Source organism: Tyto alba, unplaced genomic scaffold (genome assembly GCF_018691265.1).
Source record: "Tyto alba isolate M040663 unplaced genomic scaffold, T.alba_DEE_v4.0 Super-Scaffold_42, whole genome shotgun sequence".
NCBI lineage: Eukaryota > Metazoa > Chordata > Aves > Strigiformes > Tytonidae > Tyto > Tyto alba.
Genome location: NW_024881318.1, coordinates 16,039,688 through 16,053,377, shown reverse-complemented (window position 1 = coordinate 16,053,377; position 13,690 = coordinate 16,039,688). Strand labels below are relative to the sequence as shown.

The window sequence follows — 13,690 nt, the reverse complement described above, 5'->3', positions numbered from 1 at the left end:
TATGCCTCTGGAAATATGGCCTTTATAAGGCCTTGTAAATGGATGTACAAAACCGTGGGACACTTTTGAAAATCTTGGCTGTAGGAGTTCAGCTCTGTTTCAGACTGCTGCAGTTTTCTTTCTTTTCCAGAACCTTTGCCAGACACTCTGGTGCTCAGTGAAAGGCTCCTGCCGCTCCAAACTGGATGCAGCTGCAGATGGAACTCGATGTGGAGAAAAAAAGGTGACTGTGAGACGTGATGCCTGTAAGCTGTGCTGCCTGCAAAAGGGCAGCAGAGGAACCATGAGTAGCTCTGTCATTGTTTAGTGTGAAAGAGGGGCATCCTGTGACATCTCTATTTATATTTCCACTTAAGTTTTCAGCCTTCCGGGACTGAAATAGCAAACAATTCACAATAACATTTTCCTGCTATAATGATCTTTAGCTGTTTTTCCTTTCTCTTTTCTGTTTAGTGGTGCTTCTCTGGTGAGTGTATTATGGTAGGCAAGACTCCAGAAGCAATCCATGGTGGATGGGGCGTTTGGTCGCCCTGGTCCCACTGCACAAGGACATGTGGGGCAGGAGTTCAGAGCGCAGAGAGACCATGCGATAACCCTGAGTAAGCTGAGTGCACAATCTTTTCTTACCTTTATTCAAGATCTCTGAGGTACTTATGACATTAGAAATTCTTTTGTATGAGATTGTTACCAGCACGTGCCACAGCAAGACAGACACTGAACACCTCTCCTTAACAGTTAAGCATACTTGTGTGAAATTCAGTTGGCCCACCTTTTGCAATCATCACCTTGTTCTTTAATCCTTACCCTCCATGAAGCTTATTTCTACACAAAATGAAAAAATCCTGTTACTTCATATTCAAGCTTTGCAGAAATAATAGAAATGTTGCTTTAATAATACTGACATGAATAAATAAATGTCCTCAAACACCAGCTGAGAACAATAGCTAGCAATCCATTTCTGAGGGAAATCAAGGGCTGACCTTTCATGTTTTGTTCGAGCCATCAGCTTTGTTTAAGCTTCAGACACATGAGTTGATAGGTACAGAATGTAAAAGGCAGAATTCTCTAAGGCATACCTGAGTTCATGAAGACCCTACGTCTCATTTTTCAGAAATCACTAAGAGGGTGCCTAACTGCAGAAATCACTTGACTTTTCTGGAAGAACTGTCAAACATTCTGGAAAATATGGTATTTTGGGGGAGTTCATTTGATAAGGTAATTTGTTGCGAGCTCAGCTGGGCAATGCACCAAGCACTTCTTTGCAATACAGGGTTTGTCTAGATCTCTGTGCTGCATACTGACGTGTTTGGGTACTTGAACATGTGAACAGTATTGGAATTGGTTTCATCTTCTTATCCCTTTGGAACCTGAAAGACACTGCTCTTTTAAAACTACTTTTTACCCAGAATCTCATGTCCCAGTCTCAATGTTCCTTTTCTAGACCACAATTTGGAGGAGACTACTGCACAGGAGAAAGGAAACGTTATCGCATGTGTAACATTAGCCCGTGCCGCAAAGGCTTGCCAACCTTTCGTCAGATGCAGTGCAGTGAATTTGATACAGTTCCCTACCAGAATGAATTCTACCACTGGGTTCCCGTTTATAACACAGGTATGAAGCTACAAATTTTTTAGTATCTTGTAAAAAAAGTCAAATTTACAGACCTATGAGAAACCTCTATGAGGACCGTAAGTCACTGAATTATGAGTCTTTTAATTAGAGAGAAAAATCTGGTGTGCCTCCGAATGTACGTGTGCCTTTTAAGTGTAAACAAAGGCAGTGGTTCTCCTCTATACGTAAGTGTTTTTGCAAAGCTGTAGTGGTAATGGCTGTGAGTGTATCTAGCCCAGTTGCTGGAAAGATACTGCACTAGGAAAAGCTGTTGAAGTCATATCTATACTAACTGTTTGGGATAGTCTTCAACCACCTTTTCCAGTGTCAATCACAGAACAAGTAGTACAGTAGCGTAGTGTAGAGCTGCATGTTTGGGCTTGCAGGCATCGCTTTACACAATAAGCACAGCTCTTCTGCTGCACAAATGTGGCTTTGCTACTTCCAAACTCAGATCTCTGTGGTAAGTGTGCTTGACACCATACTGAGGAAGTAATACCTCAAAAGGTTCAGTTTTGTACAGCCCTGTATTGTAGAGACAGAATCGATGCCTCTGCTTTATAACTTGCTTTGTAACAGCTAGTTACTAAATAGAGAGGTAACAGTTATTGCCATGCAGTTTGATTCTTGGTGTATACATAAATGTAAGGAGTAGATTATCCAGTTGAAGCTAGCAGTATATTTTTTTTAATGAAAAAATAAACCAGTTAGGGAAATAAAGCTCAAGAATCAACTTTCAATTTTGTTTGCCAATAGTATTTTTCAGCATACTCATTGCATTTTCACAGTTATTGGCAGTTCTGAATAGGCTACCTGAATTCCAGCTACTGTTTCAATTTCATCTAATAAATACACAGTTGAAGATGAACCTTGAGCAGACAGACTTCCGGGAAAATTTCTGATGAAAGAAAATAAGGTTGACAGAAGAAGACTTTTTCAGAAGGACTCACAGTAAAACCAACCGTGGTAAATTCTAACAGCCTAAGGCTGAGTCCAAAGCTGAACGCATAAACCATTTCCTGCAGTTGTCTGTCACGGAAATTGGGATTCCAGTCCTCTCTGTTACTCACATGTACCACTGTGGAATACAGCCTTGGTTCTGTTCACGTCCTCTCTATGGTAGAGCTACAGAACTGGTAGTTCTGCATATGCATTTGTTGCAAAAGATCTGCTTTTAAAGGGCATTAAGAATCATGAATCAAATGCTTCCTTCACACTGGAAGGTAGGCCTATGGTGTGTCTATGCCATATTTCAAATAGAGCTGATTGGAGCTTTACAGACAAACCACTTACCTTTAAAATGCTGAGTTCTCGAGCCTGATATATTTCATCTGGAACATCCTGGGTTTCAGTGACCTTTTACAAAAGCTTTCAAATACCAAGCAAATATTTTTTCTATGGCTTAAAAAGCTTTTTGACTGTTCTCACCTATTTTCTCAACAGCCTAGAGTTACATGTCTCCCTCATGATCTGTGAGGTCCTTAATGATACAACTTAATTCTTACATTCCATTAATAGCATTTGAAATGTTTTCTTAGTGCTAAACTCTAACTAACAAAAACCCTGGCTCCCTCAGATAGGCAGGCTCTCCTGGGAATGATGATCTAGGCAGGCAGTTGCCAAATCCTGTGCTGATCCTTCACATTACATCATCATCATTTTTTGATTAAGGGTGGGTGGCTATCATGGGCACACTGCTTCCAGTTTTGTCCAGCCAGCATTACCTACTGCTCTGAAATAGCATCACAGAATCATTGAGTCATAGAATGTTTTGGGTTGGAAGAGACCTTAAAGGTCATCTAGTTCTAACCCCTGTGCCACGGGTAGGGTTACTTTCAAAGGTTGGTCAAAGCCCCATCCACTGTGGCCTTGAACACCTCCAGGAATGGGACATCCACAACCCCTCTAGGCAACCAGAATCTCACCAAAGAATTTCTTCCTTCTATCTAATCTGAATCTACCCTCTTTCATTTTAAAACCACTACCTATCACTATACTCCCTGATAAAGCATCCCTCTCCAGCTTTCTTGTAGCCCCCTTTAAGCACTGGAAGGCCGCTGTAACGTCTCCCCAGAGCCTTCTCTTCTCCAGGCTGAATAACCCCAACTCACTCAGCCTGTCCTCACAGGGGAGCTGCTCCAGCCCCCTGGTCATCGTCATGGCCTCCTCTGGACTTGCTCAAGATGGACACAGCACTGCAGGGAGGGTCTCACGAGAGCAGAGCAGAGGGGCAGAATCCCCTCCCTCGACCTGCTGGCCACACTGCTCTTGATGCAGCCCAGGACACAGCTGGCTTTCTGGGCTGTGAGTGCACATTGCTGGCTCACAGTCAGTTTTCCATCCACCAACACCCCCAAGTCCTTCTCCGCAGGGCTGCTCCCAATCCACTCATCTCCCAGCCTGTGTTTGTGCTTGGGATTGCCCTGACCCATGTGCAGGACCTTGCACTTGGCCTTGCTGAACTTCATGAGGTTTGCACAGGTCCCCCTGGATGGCATCCCTGCCCTCCAGCGTGTCACTGCACCACACAGCTTGCTGTCATCTGCAAGCATGCCAAGGGTGCACTCAATCCCACTGTCCATGTTGCCAACAAAGATGTTAAACAGTGACCGACCCCTGAGGAACACCACTCGTCACTTCTCTCCAGTCGGAGATAGAGCTGTTGACTGCAACTCTTTGAATGCAACCATCCAGCCAATTCCTTTTATCCAGTGAGTGGCCCACTCGTCAAATCCATGTCTCTCCAATTTAGAGGCAAGGATGTCATGTGGGACAATGTCATATGCTTTGCATGTGTCCAGATAGATGACATCAGTGCTCTTCCCTTATCCACCAACACTGTAACTCTGTCATAGACAGCCACCAAATTTGTCAGGCATGATTTGACCTTAGTGAAGCCATGTTTGCTCTCACCAATCACCTCCTTATTTTCACATGCCATAGAATAGTGACTTAGTGACTTAGCCACTTCTTCCATCATTTCCTTCAGGACCTGCAGATGCATCTCATCAGGTCCAATGGGCTTGTGCACCTGAGTTCCTTAGATTGGTCTCAAACCCAATCTTCTTCTACAGTGTGCAGTTCTTCATTCTCCAAGTCCCTGTCTTTGCCTTCTGCGACTTGGGTGATGTGTCTGGAGCCCTTGAAGACCAAACCAGAAAAGTCATTAAGCATCCAGTCTTCTCCATATGCTGGGTAACCAGGTCTCCTGTTTCCTTCCAGAGAGGGCCCATGTTTTCCCTAGCCTTTCTCGTATCACTGACATACCTATAGAAGATTTTCTTGTTGCCCTTGGCATCCCTGGCCAGATTTAATTCTATCAGGGCTTTGGTCTTCCCAACCTGATCACTGGCTGCTCAGACAGTTTCTCTAAATTCCTTCTAGGCTACCTGTCCTTGCTTCCACCCTCTGTAGACTTATTTTTTGGTTTTGAGCTCACCCAGAAGTTCATTTTTCATCCATGCAGGCCTCTGGGCTTTTACATCTGACAGGTTTCCTCCCATCTCAGTTTCAAATTTTCTTTCATTCTCCATTGGTTGCTAAAGGAATCCTGGGCAAAATAACTTCAAATACACTCATGAACCAGTGTACTTTCTGTGAGATGGAGCAGTTTGAGCCTTTCTTGCAAGTGTTTCTTCTAAACAAACCAAGACTTTAAACAAAAGCAACAGCCTCTTGCAAACCTCACACAAAAAAAAAGCTGATGTTTCAGGTCTCTGGAAAGATAATCACCATATCCACCATACGTACAACCTTTGTTAGTGTACATCAGCTTCCCTTAATTCTTCCCTTAGCTGGTGTAATCCAGTTTCAAAGACTTTTCACAGCACTCTGTTACTTTAGCTTGCTGGCAAGAAGGCTTTGGCTTGTGTTTTATTATCAAGCATTTTAAATCCTCTTGCGCTTCCCATGGGATATCAGGGGAAAAGAAAATATCATGAAGCTTTCCCAAACCCTGAGTGCGTGTAACAGTTTTTGTGTGGAAGCATCTAGCTGAGGAGATGCAACCCTGAGCTAGACATTTTGTGACATTTTAGACATTCTGTGTTCCTTCATCCTGCTGGAAAAACAGTAAATGATCTAGTTGATCACAATTATCTCTTCTGTCTTTAATTTCATCGCTTACATAAGCCATTTCTAAAGAATGTCACATAATTAAACTCTGTCATAATGTCCTTTTCTGTTGTGTAAATTATATCTTCACAAGAGGACAAAGGCTCTTCTTGAATAGCTTATGATGTAATACAAAATGAACAAGCAGTTTTAACAAGCAACCTGGCAGAAGAGCAGTGAATGATATCTCACTGTTACCTAGACTAACTATATTTAAGGTTCTAGCTGAGATTTTTCCCTCCTGTTTTAAATTAATTTGGGCCTGTTGGGGAACTTGCATAGTCCTATTGTGGATTTGACCCCAAGCACAGAAACCCATGTGCTGACACTGGAACAGCTGAGTACCCCTGGGAGTCTCAACATGAAGAGGACTTCAGGTTCAAGGGTGGCTAAAGTATCTAGCAGCTCTGACAAGGCTATTTTCTGAATTGTACTCATGATCCAGGCCCCTACTTCAACACTTCAGTCAGACTTTGGTGCTGTTGTGGTTTGAACCTGGCAGGCCAGCTAAGCACCATGCAGCCATTCCCTCACCCTTTCCCTCCCAGCAGTAGGAAAGGGGAAGATGAAGCAAAAGGCTCAAGGATTGAGATGAGGACAGGGAAGGGTGGCTCACCCATTACGGTCACAGGCAAAAGACAGACTTGTTAAGGAATGAAACAGAACATCACTTTAATTCAAACACTAACAAAGACAACACTTAACAGACAAGGTGGGACAGTGAGAAGCTCCACCACACCCAAAAACACCTCCCCCCACCCCTCCCTTCTCCCCGGGCTCAGCTCTGCTCCCCATCTCTCCCCCTCCTCCCCCAGCGGCGCAGGGGGCAGGGGATGGGGGTCACAGTCAGCTCCTGCTCCTTCCTTCTCGGGAGGTGGGGGAACACCACACATCCCTCCCCTGCTCCCCGGGGCTCCCCTCTCACTGCAGACAGTCCTCCACGAACCTTCCAAGCAGTGAGTCCTCCTCACGGGAGGCAGCTGTTCCCAAGCTGCTCGGGCGTAGGTCACCCCTGTGCGTTGCAGTCCTCCCGGTGCCAAACCACAACAGCCGCTTCTCCCTTTGGAGTTCCGGCTTCATGTAAGCGGAGATGCCTGCTCTGGTGTGGGCTCCTCTACCACCCTCTGCTCCACCGTGGGCCTCCATGTGTGGCGGGGGGGTGGTCCTGCCATCTCACCACAGGATACAGGAGTCTCTGCTCCGGTGTACCTCCCCCCCTTCCTCTGCCTTCCTTCCATTGACCTCGGTGTTCACATAGATGTGTTTCTTGTAACTCCTCCTCACAAGTCCCAACCCCCTCCCAGGTCCCCCTTCTTAAATATGTTATTGCAGAGGCGCAGCCACCGCTGCTAATTGGCTCGGCCTTGGTGCAGTTGTGGGTCTGACTTGGAGCTGGGGGAGCTTCAAGAGGCTTCGCACAGGAGCCACCTCTGTAGCTCCCTCCCCTGCTGCCAAAACCACCACCATTCAAACCAAGCACAGGTGCTAATCTACTTCTGTTGCCATCAGGGTAACCCCACATTTGTTTATTTCTTACCTTTTGACAAATTACATTTCTCTGAATCTGATAGCTTCTCAGGGCTTAACTTCCATGAAATAAGTATGAGTCTTATATTGAATCATATAAATACCTACTGGCAGATAGGAGTTATGTTGCTAAAGTCTTTTAAATTTCATATTTCTTCCAAAATAGTCTATCTATCAAGTAAGATCTATACTGATACAGTCGCAGGGGCTGAGCTAACAGCATGAGGTAATGTTTCTGCTGCCACTACTTTGAAATTAAACTTTCTTTTGGAGTACCAAGCTTGGTTAAAGTGATAAAGTAGCTTCACCTCAGCTTTCTTCACCTGTTTTGGCTGTGTTTGGTAATTGTATTTTCTAATTTTCTTTGATTTGGATTTCCTCATCCAGTTCCGAGTTCTTGCAGAGGTGAGGGTTTGAAGAGGCCCACCTCCTTCCTGCTTTGTGAAGTAGGAACAAATATCGAAGCCTTATCTTCTGCTGGCAGACACATTAATCACATCCTTCTCAGTCAGGTTAACCTTGATCCTTCCTGTGTGTGAACTCCTGGGAGACAGCTGCAAGGGCAACAGATTTAAATTAGGAAGGGAATATGTTCCCATCTAGTTATCTTCATGTTGTTCTGTTTATGCTTGGTGAACCTGAAGTCTGTTATAATATACACAGGGGAAAAAAATGACATGCCTGAATTTTAGGATTTTTAGTCAACTTTGCTGGCTTGCTTCCTCAGTCCCATTCTGATTACCAATAAGTCACTGGGAACTTATGGGAGCTCTGTGGCTTTGGATTCCATTTCATCTGGATTTCTTCTATGTACTAGAGGATTGATCTTGTCCTTGTTCAAATCAGCAGCATAATCTAGGTGCAGGATATGGGCACTATGGATAAAAAGCAGAATGTAATTTTTCTAGGCTGTTGAGTGTTGGTGACATGTCATCTAAAAGCTTATGTCCAGCTAGGAGGAATGCAGTGCCAGGAGGCAGCCAAATTGGAGGAGGTTTACAGGAGAGAAACATGGAAGTCAGATCATTTGAAAATGTCATGGTTTGAGCTCAGAGGGCAACTGAGCACCACACAGCCACTCATTTCCCCCACTCCCCTCTAGTGCTGAGGAGGAGAAAATAAATAAAAGCTTGGGATTCAAGATAGGACAGGGAGGGATAAATCACCCATCATGGTCACTGGCAAAAGACAGACTCATTAGGGGAAGAAAAAAACCAACATAAATGTAATACAGACACTAACAACAACACTTAACAGACAGAGTAGGACAGTGAGAAGCATTACCACATCTCGAAAACACCTTCCCCTACCCCTCCATTCTTCCTGGGCTCATCTCTGCTCCTGATATCTCTACCTCCTTCCCCCATGGTTCAGGGGGACAGGGAATGGGGGGTGCAGTCCTGCCACTTCTTCCATCTTGGAAGGGTGGGGGGGAAAATTCTGGAACTTCTTCCCCCTGCTACATCATGGTCCCCCTCTCACAGGTGACAGTCCTCCACAACTTTTCTCCAATATGAGTCCCTCCCACGGGCTGCAGTGTTTCCCTCGCTGCTCTGGCATGAGATACCAACTTTTCTCCAACTGGAGTTCCCCCCACAGGCTGCAGCCCTTCTCGAGCTCCTCCAGCGTGGGACACCCCTGCATGATGCAATCCACCCAGTGCCAAACTACAACAGCAAGGGCTGCTTCTTCCCACACGGTCCTGGCCTCCTTTGGATTCAGTTACCTTAAATGTGTGTGCAGCAGCCCCCACAGGCTGTATATCAGTGTCTGCTCCACCGCAGACTTTCATGGGGCAGCCACCCTGCCATCTCACCACAGGATACAGTGGGGGGGTCTCTGCTCTGTTGCACCTCTGCCACCGCTTTCCTCCTCCATTCCTCCACTGTTACCTTGGTATTCACACAGATGTTGCAACTCCACAAAACTCCCACTACTCCTCCCAGGTCCCTTTCTTAAATATGTTATTGCAGAGACACAGCTACTGTAGCTAATTGGCTCAGCCTTGGCTCAGAGGTGGGTCCAGCTTGGAGCTGGGGGAGCTTTGAGAAGCTTCTCACAGGGAGCCACCACTGTAACCCCCTCCTCTGCTATGAAAACCCCACCACTCACTCAAACCCAGGACAGAAAAACATAGTTTATGGAAAGGGTTGAGAAAAGCAAGTTTTGCTCTAGAAAAAGGAAGATGGAGTGAGTTAAATTCCATCTACTTGAAGAGACTTTCTCGTTAGTATATAGCGTGCATATCCCTGAGCTGGTGGAGATAGAAGCTAGCAAGACTGCATGGCTCCATGCAGTGTTGTGCTCGGATCTGGAGGAAGCTGTCAAGATCCACAGAGTTTTGTGCCCTTGTTAACAGACTCTGAAGAGCAGGACCCTGTGGTCTTGTCAGATCAGTTTGAATGCAGCTCTTCTGCTTTCAAATGTGGATTTGGCATCAAGTTTTCTGTCACTGTACTTCACACTGCAACTTCCTAACCTCTCCGCTCAAGGAGTACAGGAATCCCCAGAGACAGCCAGATGCAGCACTTCTTCATGTCCATGAAAGGTAGGACAAACAGAAACAACCAAAACAGCAGGAGGGAACTTCAGGTTACACATTAAGCAATCTTCATTGCTTGGTAGGTGGTTAAACATTAGAGTTACCTAGAGGGTTTGAGGAATGAATATTATCACTGTAGATGTAAATACAATCTAAGCAGGAGCAGTCTAAGTGGCTTTGATACTACTTTGGTGTGGGAGGATGGGTAAAACCCTGTAGGCTTTACCCAGTCAGACATCAGCTCTGTTTAAATGGGAATTCAGTATGCTTTTTCTGAACAAGGATTTTGTAAGAGCACGGTCATTACTGAGTGTTCACAGATTGGATGTAGTATTGCATGCATATGCTAGATTGCGAGAATTTCTGTATATTTTGACCTAATAGTTACTAAGATGATGGACAGACTTTTTATTAAAGTCTCATCGTGAATTAATCAAATTTGCTGAAGTAACTGAAACTAAACCAGCTGCTTTAATTGGTTCCTTCTGAGCAACCCTAGTGCTCATATTGATCTCAGTTTATTTAGATTTTCAGGACTGAAATAAAATTTAGAAAATCTGAATTCAATGCCTGTCTTTGCTTTTAAGTTCTTCCATCATTTCAGGAAATGTATTTATTTTCCTGTGTGTCAGTTCTCTCTCTGAAAATAGGAGATAAAAATACTTTCTACATCTGCATCTGTTTTGTTTTTTAAATGTTAGACTTTTTGAAGACAGTGGGTAGTTCTAGTATGGTTTATCTACAGTCCCAGAATAATGGAGCCCTGGTCTTTTGTCAGGCCCCTGAGCTCAGCTGTAAAAAAATAATAACATTAGATAAGCAAATCATTTTAGAAAATGAGTGGCTCATACAGTGCTAGGAAAATTTCCTCAGTGATACCCTAACCAGCCTTCTATGCAGATGAAATATCAAAATAACTTGAAGAATAATGGCAGAAGTATAAATATTGGATAGGATTGAGTTGAGGGGAGGAGGGGAGCAACATCCTCTCATTTCCAGTGAGGCTGAGTAGAAAACATATAGGAGGAAAAGCAATACAAAATTTTTGGGTACAGGTAGGCTCTGATTTTAGATCAGTTACTACAATTAGGAAAACTATGAAAGCTTTCTTTCCTAGAAAGCCCTTCTTTGAATCATGAGCCTTTGCAAGTCTGAAAGCTTGCTTGTTATTTATTTTTACTTTTTATTTAGCTTTAGTAAGGGAGTTATCTTCCTCTAGAAACTTTCTCTGAGTTATGTACTTAGAGTATCATAATTATGTCAGGAATATGTCAACGATCAGCACTGCCTGCTTCTTCTTGCTCAGTGATTTCTGAAATGAAATTCGATACCGTCTTGCTTGTTATGTCAACACACAGCTAGGGAGGAGGTAGACATATCAAACTGCTGTTCTATTTATTTCATTACAAACAGTGTAAAAGCTGAAATGGCTTTATGCAAAGTCTATGTCTGCCAGGATAGATCCTAACCAGGTAGTAGACTAGCTGGAATTCTGGGATTCTCCTTTCTATAAGGGCATTATGCTTTGTGTTTAAAAAATGGTGCACTGAGAAGGTAAGCAAGGAAACAAAATTTAGATGACTAAAGTAATCAAATTAGCCACATGGCCAGAAAAAAATTCCTGCAGATAGAAGTAAAATTACATGTATCACTTATCATGACAGCTCTTATCAGAACACCTGAAGGATGTTATGGCTGGCAGTTTTTACAGAGGGCCTGAGGGCTGATAAGGATTACAAACTTCATGTTCTTGCATGAGACTCTTCTGTAGCTCCATTTCTGTCTATATTCTTGAACATGAATCACATCACCATCACTAAGGGCAAATCATGTGTGACAAATTTGGTGGCCATCTACGATGGGGTTACAGCATTGGTGAATGAGGGAAGAGCAACTGACGTCATCTGCGTGGATTTGTGCAAACCATTGCATACTGTCCCACATGACATCCTTGCCCCTAAATTGGAGAGACATGGATTTGACGGATGGACCACTTGGTGGGTAAGGCATTGGCAGGATGGTTGCATTCAAAGAGTTGTGGTCAGTGGCTCGGCGTCCAAGTGGAGAGCAGTGACGAGTGGCGTTCCTCAGGGGTTGGTGTTGGGACCAGTGCTGTTTAACATCTTTGTTGGTGACGTGGGCAGTGGGATTGAGCGCACCCTCAGCAAGTTTGCCAATGACACTAAACTGTGTGGTGCGGTGACACGCTGGAGGGCAGGGATGCCATCCCGAGGGACCTGGGCAGGGTGGAGAGGTGGGCCTGTGCAAACCTCATGGAGTTCATCAAGGCCAAGTGCAAGGTCCTGCACATGGGTCAGGGCAACCCCCGGTGTCACTACAGGCTAGGGGATGAAGGGATTGAGAGCAGCCTTGCAGAGATGGACTTTGGGGTACTGGTAGATGAAAAGCTGGACATGAGCTGGCATTGTGTGTGCACAGCCCAGAAAGCCAGCTGTGTCCTGGGCTGCATCAAGAGCAGTGTGGCCAGCAGGTCGAGGGAGGGGATTCTGCCCCTCTGCTCTGCTCTGGTGAGACCCCCCTGCAGTACTGTGTCCAGCTGTGGGGCCCCCAACATCAGAAGGACACAGACCTGCTCGAGTGGGTCCAGAGGAGGCCACAAAGATGATCAGGGGGCTGGAGCACCTCCCCGATGAGGACAGGCTGAGAGAGTTGGGGCTGTTCAGCCTGGAGAAGAGAAAGCTCTGGGAAGACCTTATAGTGGCCTTCCAGTGCTTAAAGGAGGCCTACAAGAAAGCTGGAGAGGGACTTTTTGCAAGGGCATGTAGTGATAGGACAAAGGGATAACGGTTTTAAACTGAAATAGGGTAGATTTAGGTTAGATGTAAGGAAGAAATTCTTATCACCCTGTGAGGGTGGTGAGGCCCTGGCACAGGGTGCCCAGAGAAGCTGTGGCTGCCCCCTCCCTGGAAGGGTTCAAGGCCAGGCTGGACGGGGCTTTGAGCAACCTGGGCTGGGGGAAGGTGTCCCTGCTTGTGGCAGGGGGGTTGGAAGTAGGTGATCTTTATTGTCTCTTCCAACCCAAACAGTTCTGTGATTCTATTATATGATTCTTTGAATTCCACCGGTTTTATAGCCTTGGTCCATTTGTGTCCTGTGCCTCTAACCACTCTGTTGCCCTTTACGAAGACATCTTTCTTTGAGAAGCTACAAGCTCAGCATTGTTGTCAGTCCTAAGATGCCATTTTAGCTCTACTGACAGGAGGGAAAACAAAAAACTCCTCATTAAAGTTTTGGATTTCCTGTAGCGTCTCTTTTTTAGTTTTTTGGATCTCAGTTCTGCAGAGATCCTGTTTATGTGAATGAGACTCATAGTTTTAAAGCTCAGGCTGTATAGGTTTCAGTCCTTGAGCTGCAAGCACTTTGGGGGCAGGAGCTGCTATCACTTTGGAGCACTGCATGGTGGTGTGTATATGTTGGTGCTGTAAAAGCCAGAGTGATGAGAGCAAATATACCCCTTCAAAAGAATAAACCTGTTTATAGGAAATTATGTAGTTTCTTTGCCTTACCAAAAGTTTTAATTTCTCTCATTACTAGAAATTCCTCTAATTTTAGACACAGTTCTTCGTATGACACAAGCCAGGTATACAAAGGAGAAGGGGGAGAAAGAAATAAATTCATTAGCCAGGTTGTAGAAGATATATAGTTACTCTGCGTCCCCCTGAGACCAAGGGAACAGTTTTGTCAGCTCTGTCAAGCACAGGATGAAACTGTCACTCAGCAGAGGCACCTCTGCAGCACACAGGGAGATTGTATTAAAATGGTTCAATAAAGGTGCCTTGAAGTCTTTACTGACTGGCAGTTTTAACGCCCACTGCTTTGCTCAGCATGAACAAATTGCTTTAACACCTGGCTAGACTGGGTTCTTGGCATAGACCA

General features: G+C 44.8%; 1 protein-coding gene across 2 annotated transcripts in view; it reads left to right on the top strand.

Moving 5' to 3' along the window:
* ADAMTS12 (ADAM metallopeptidase with thrombospondin type 1 motif 12) overlaps positions 1-13,690 on the top strand; it is a 181,975-nt gene that overhangs the window by 112,426 nt on the left and 55,859 nt on the right. For both annotated transcript variants that reach the window (XM_042804887.1, XM_042804888.1), the window contains 3 exons: positions 131-223; positions 454-599; positions 1,442-1,611. In XM_042804887.1, the coding sequence (XP_042660821.1) occupies positions 131-223; positions 454-599; positions 1,442-1,611 (409 nt within the window). The remainder of the gene's footprint in view (positions 1-130; positions 224-453; positions 600-1,441; positions 1,612-13,690) is intronic.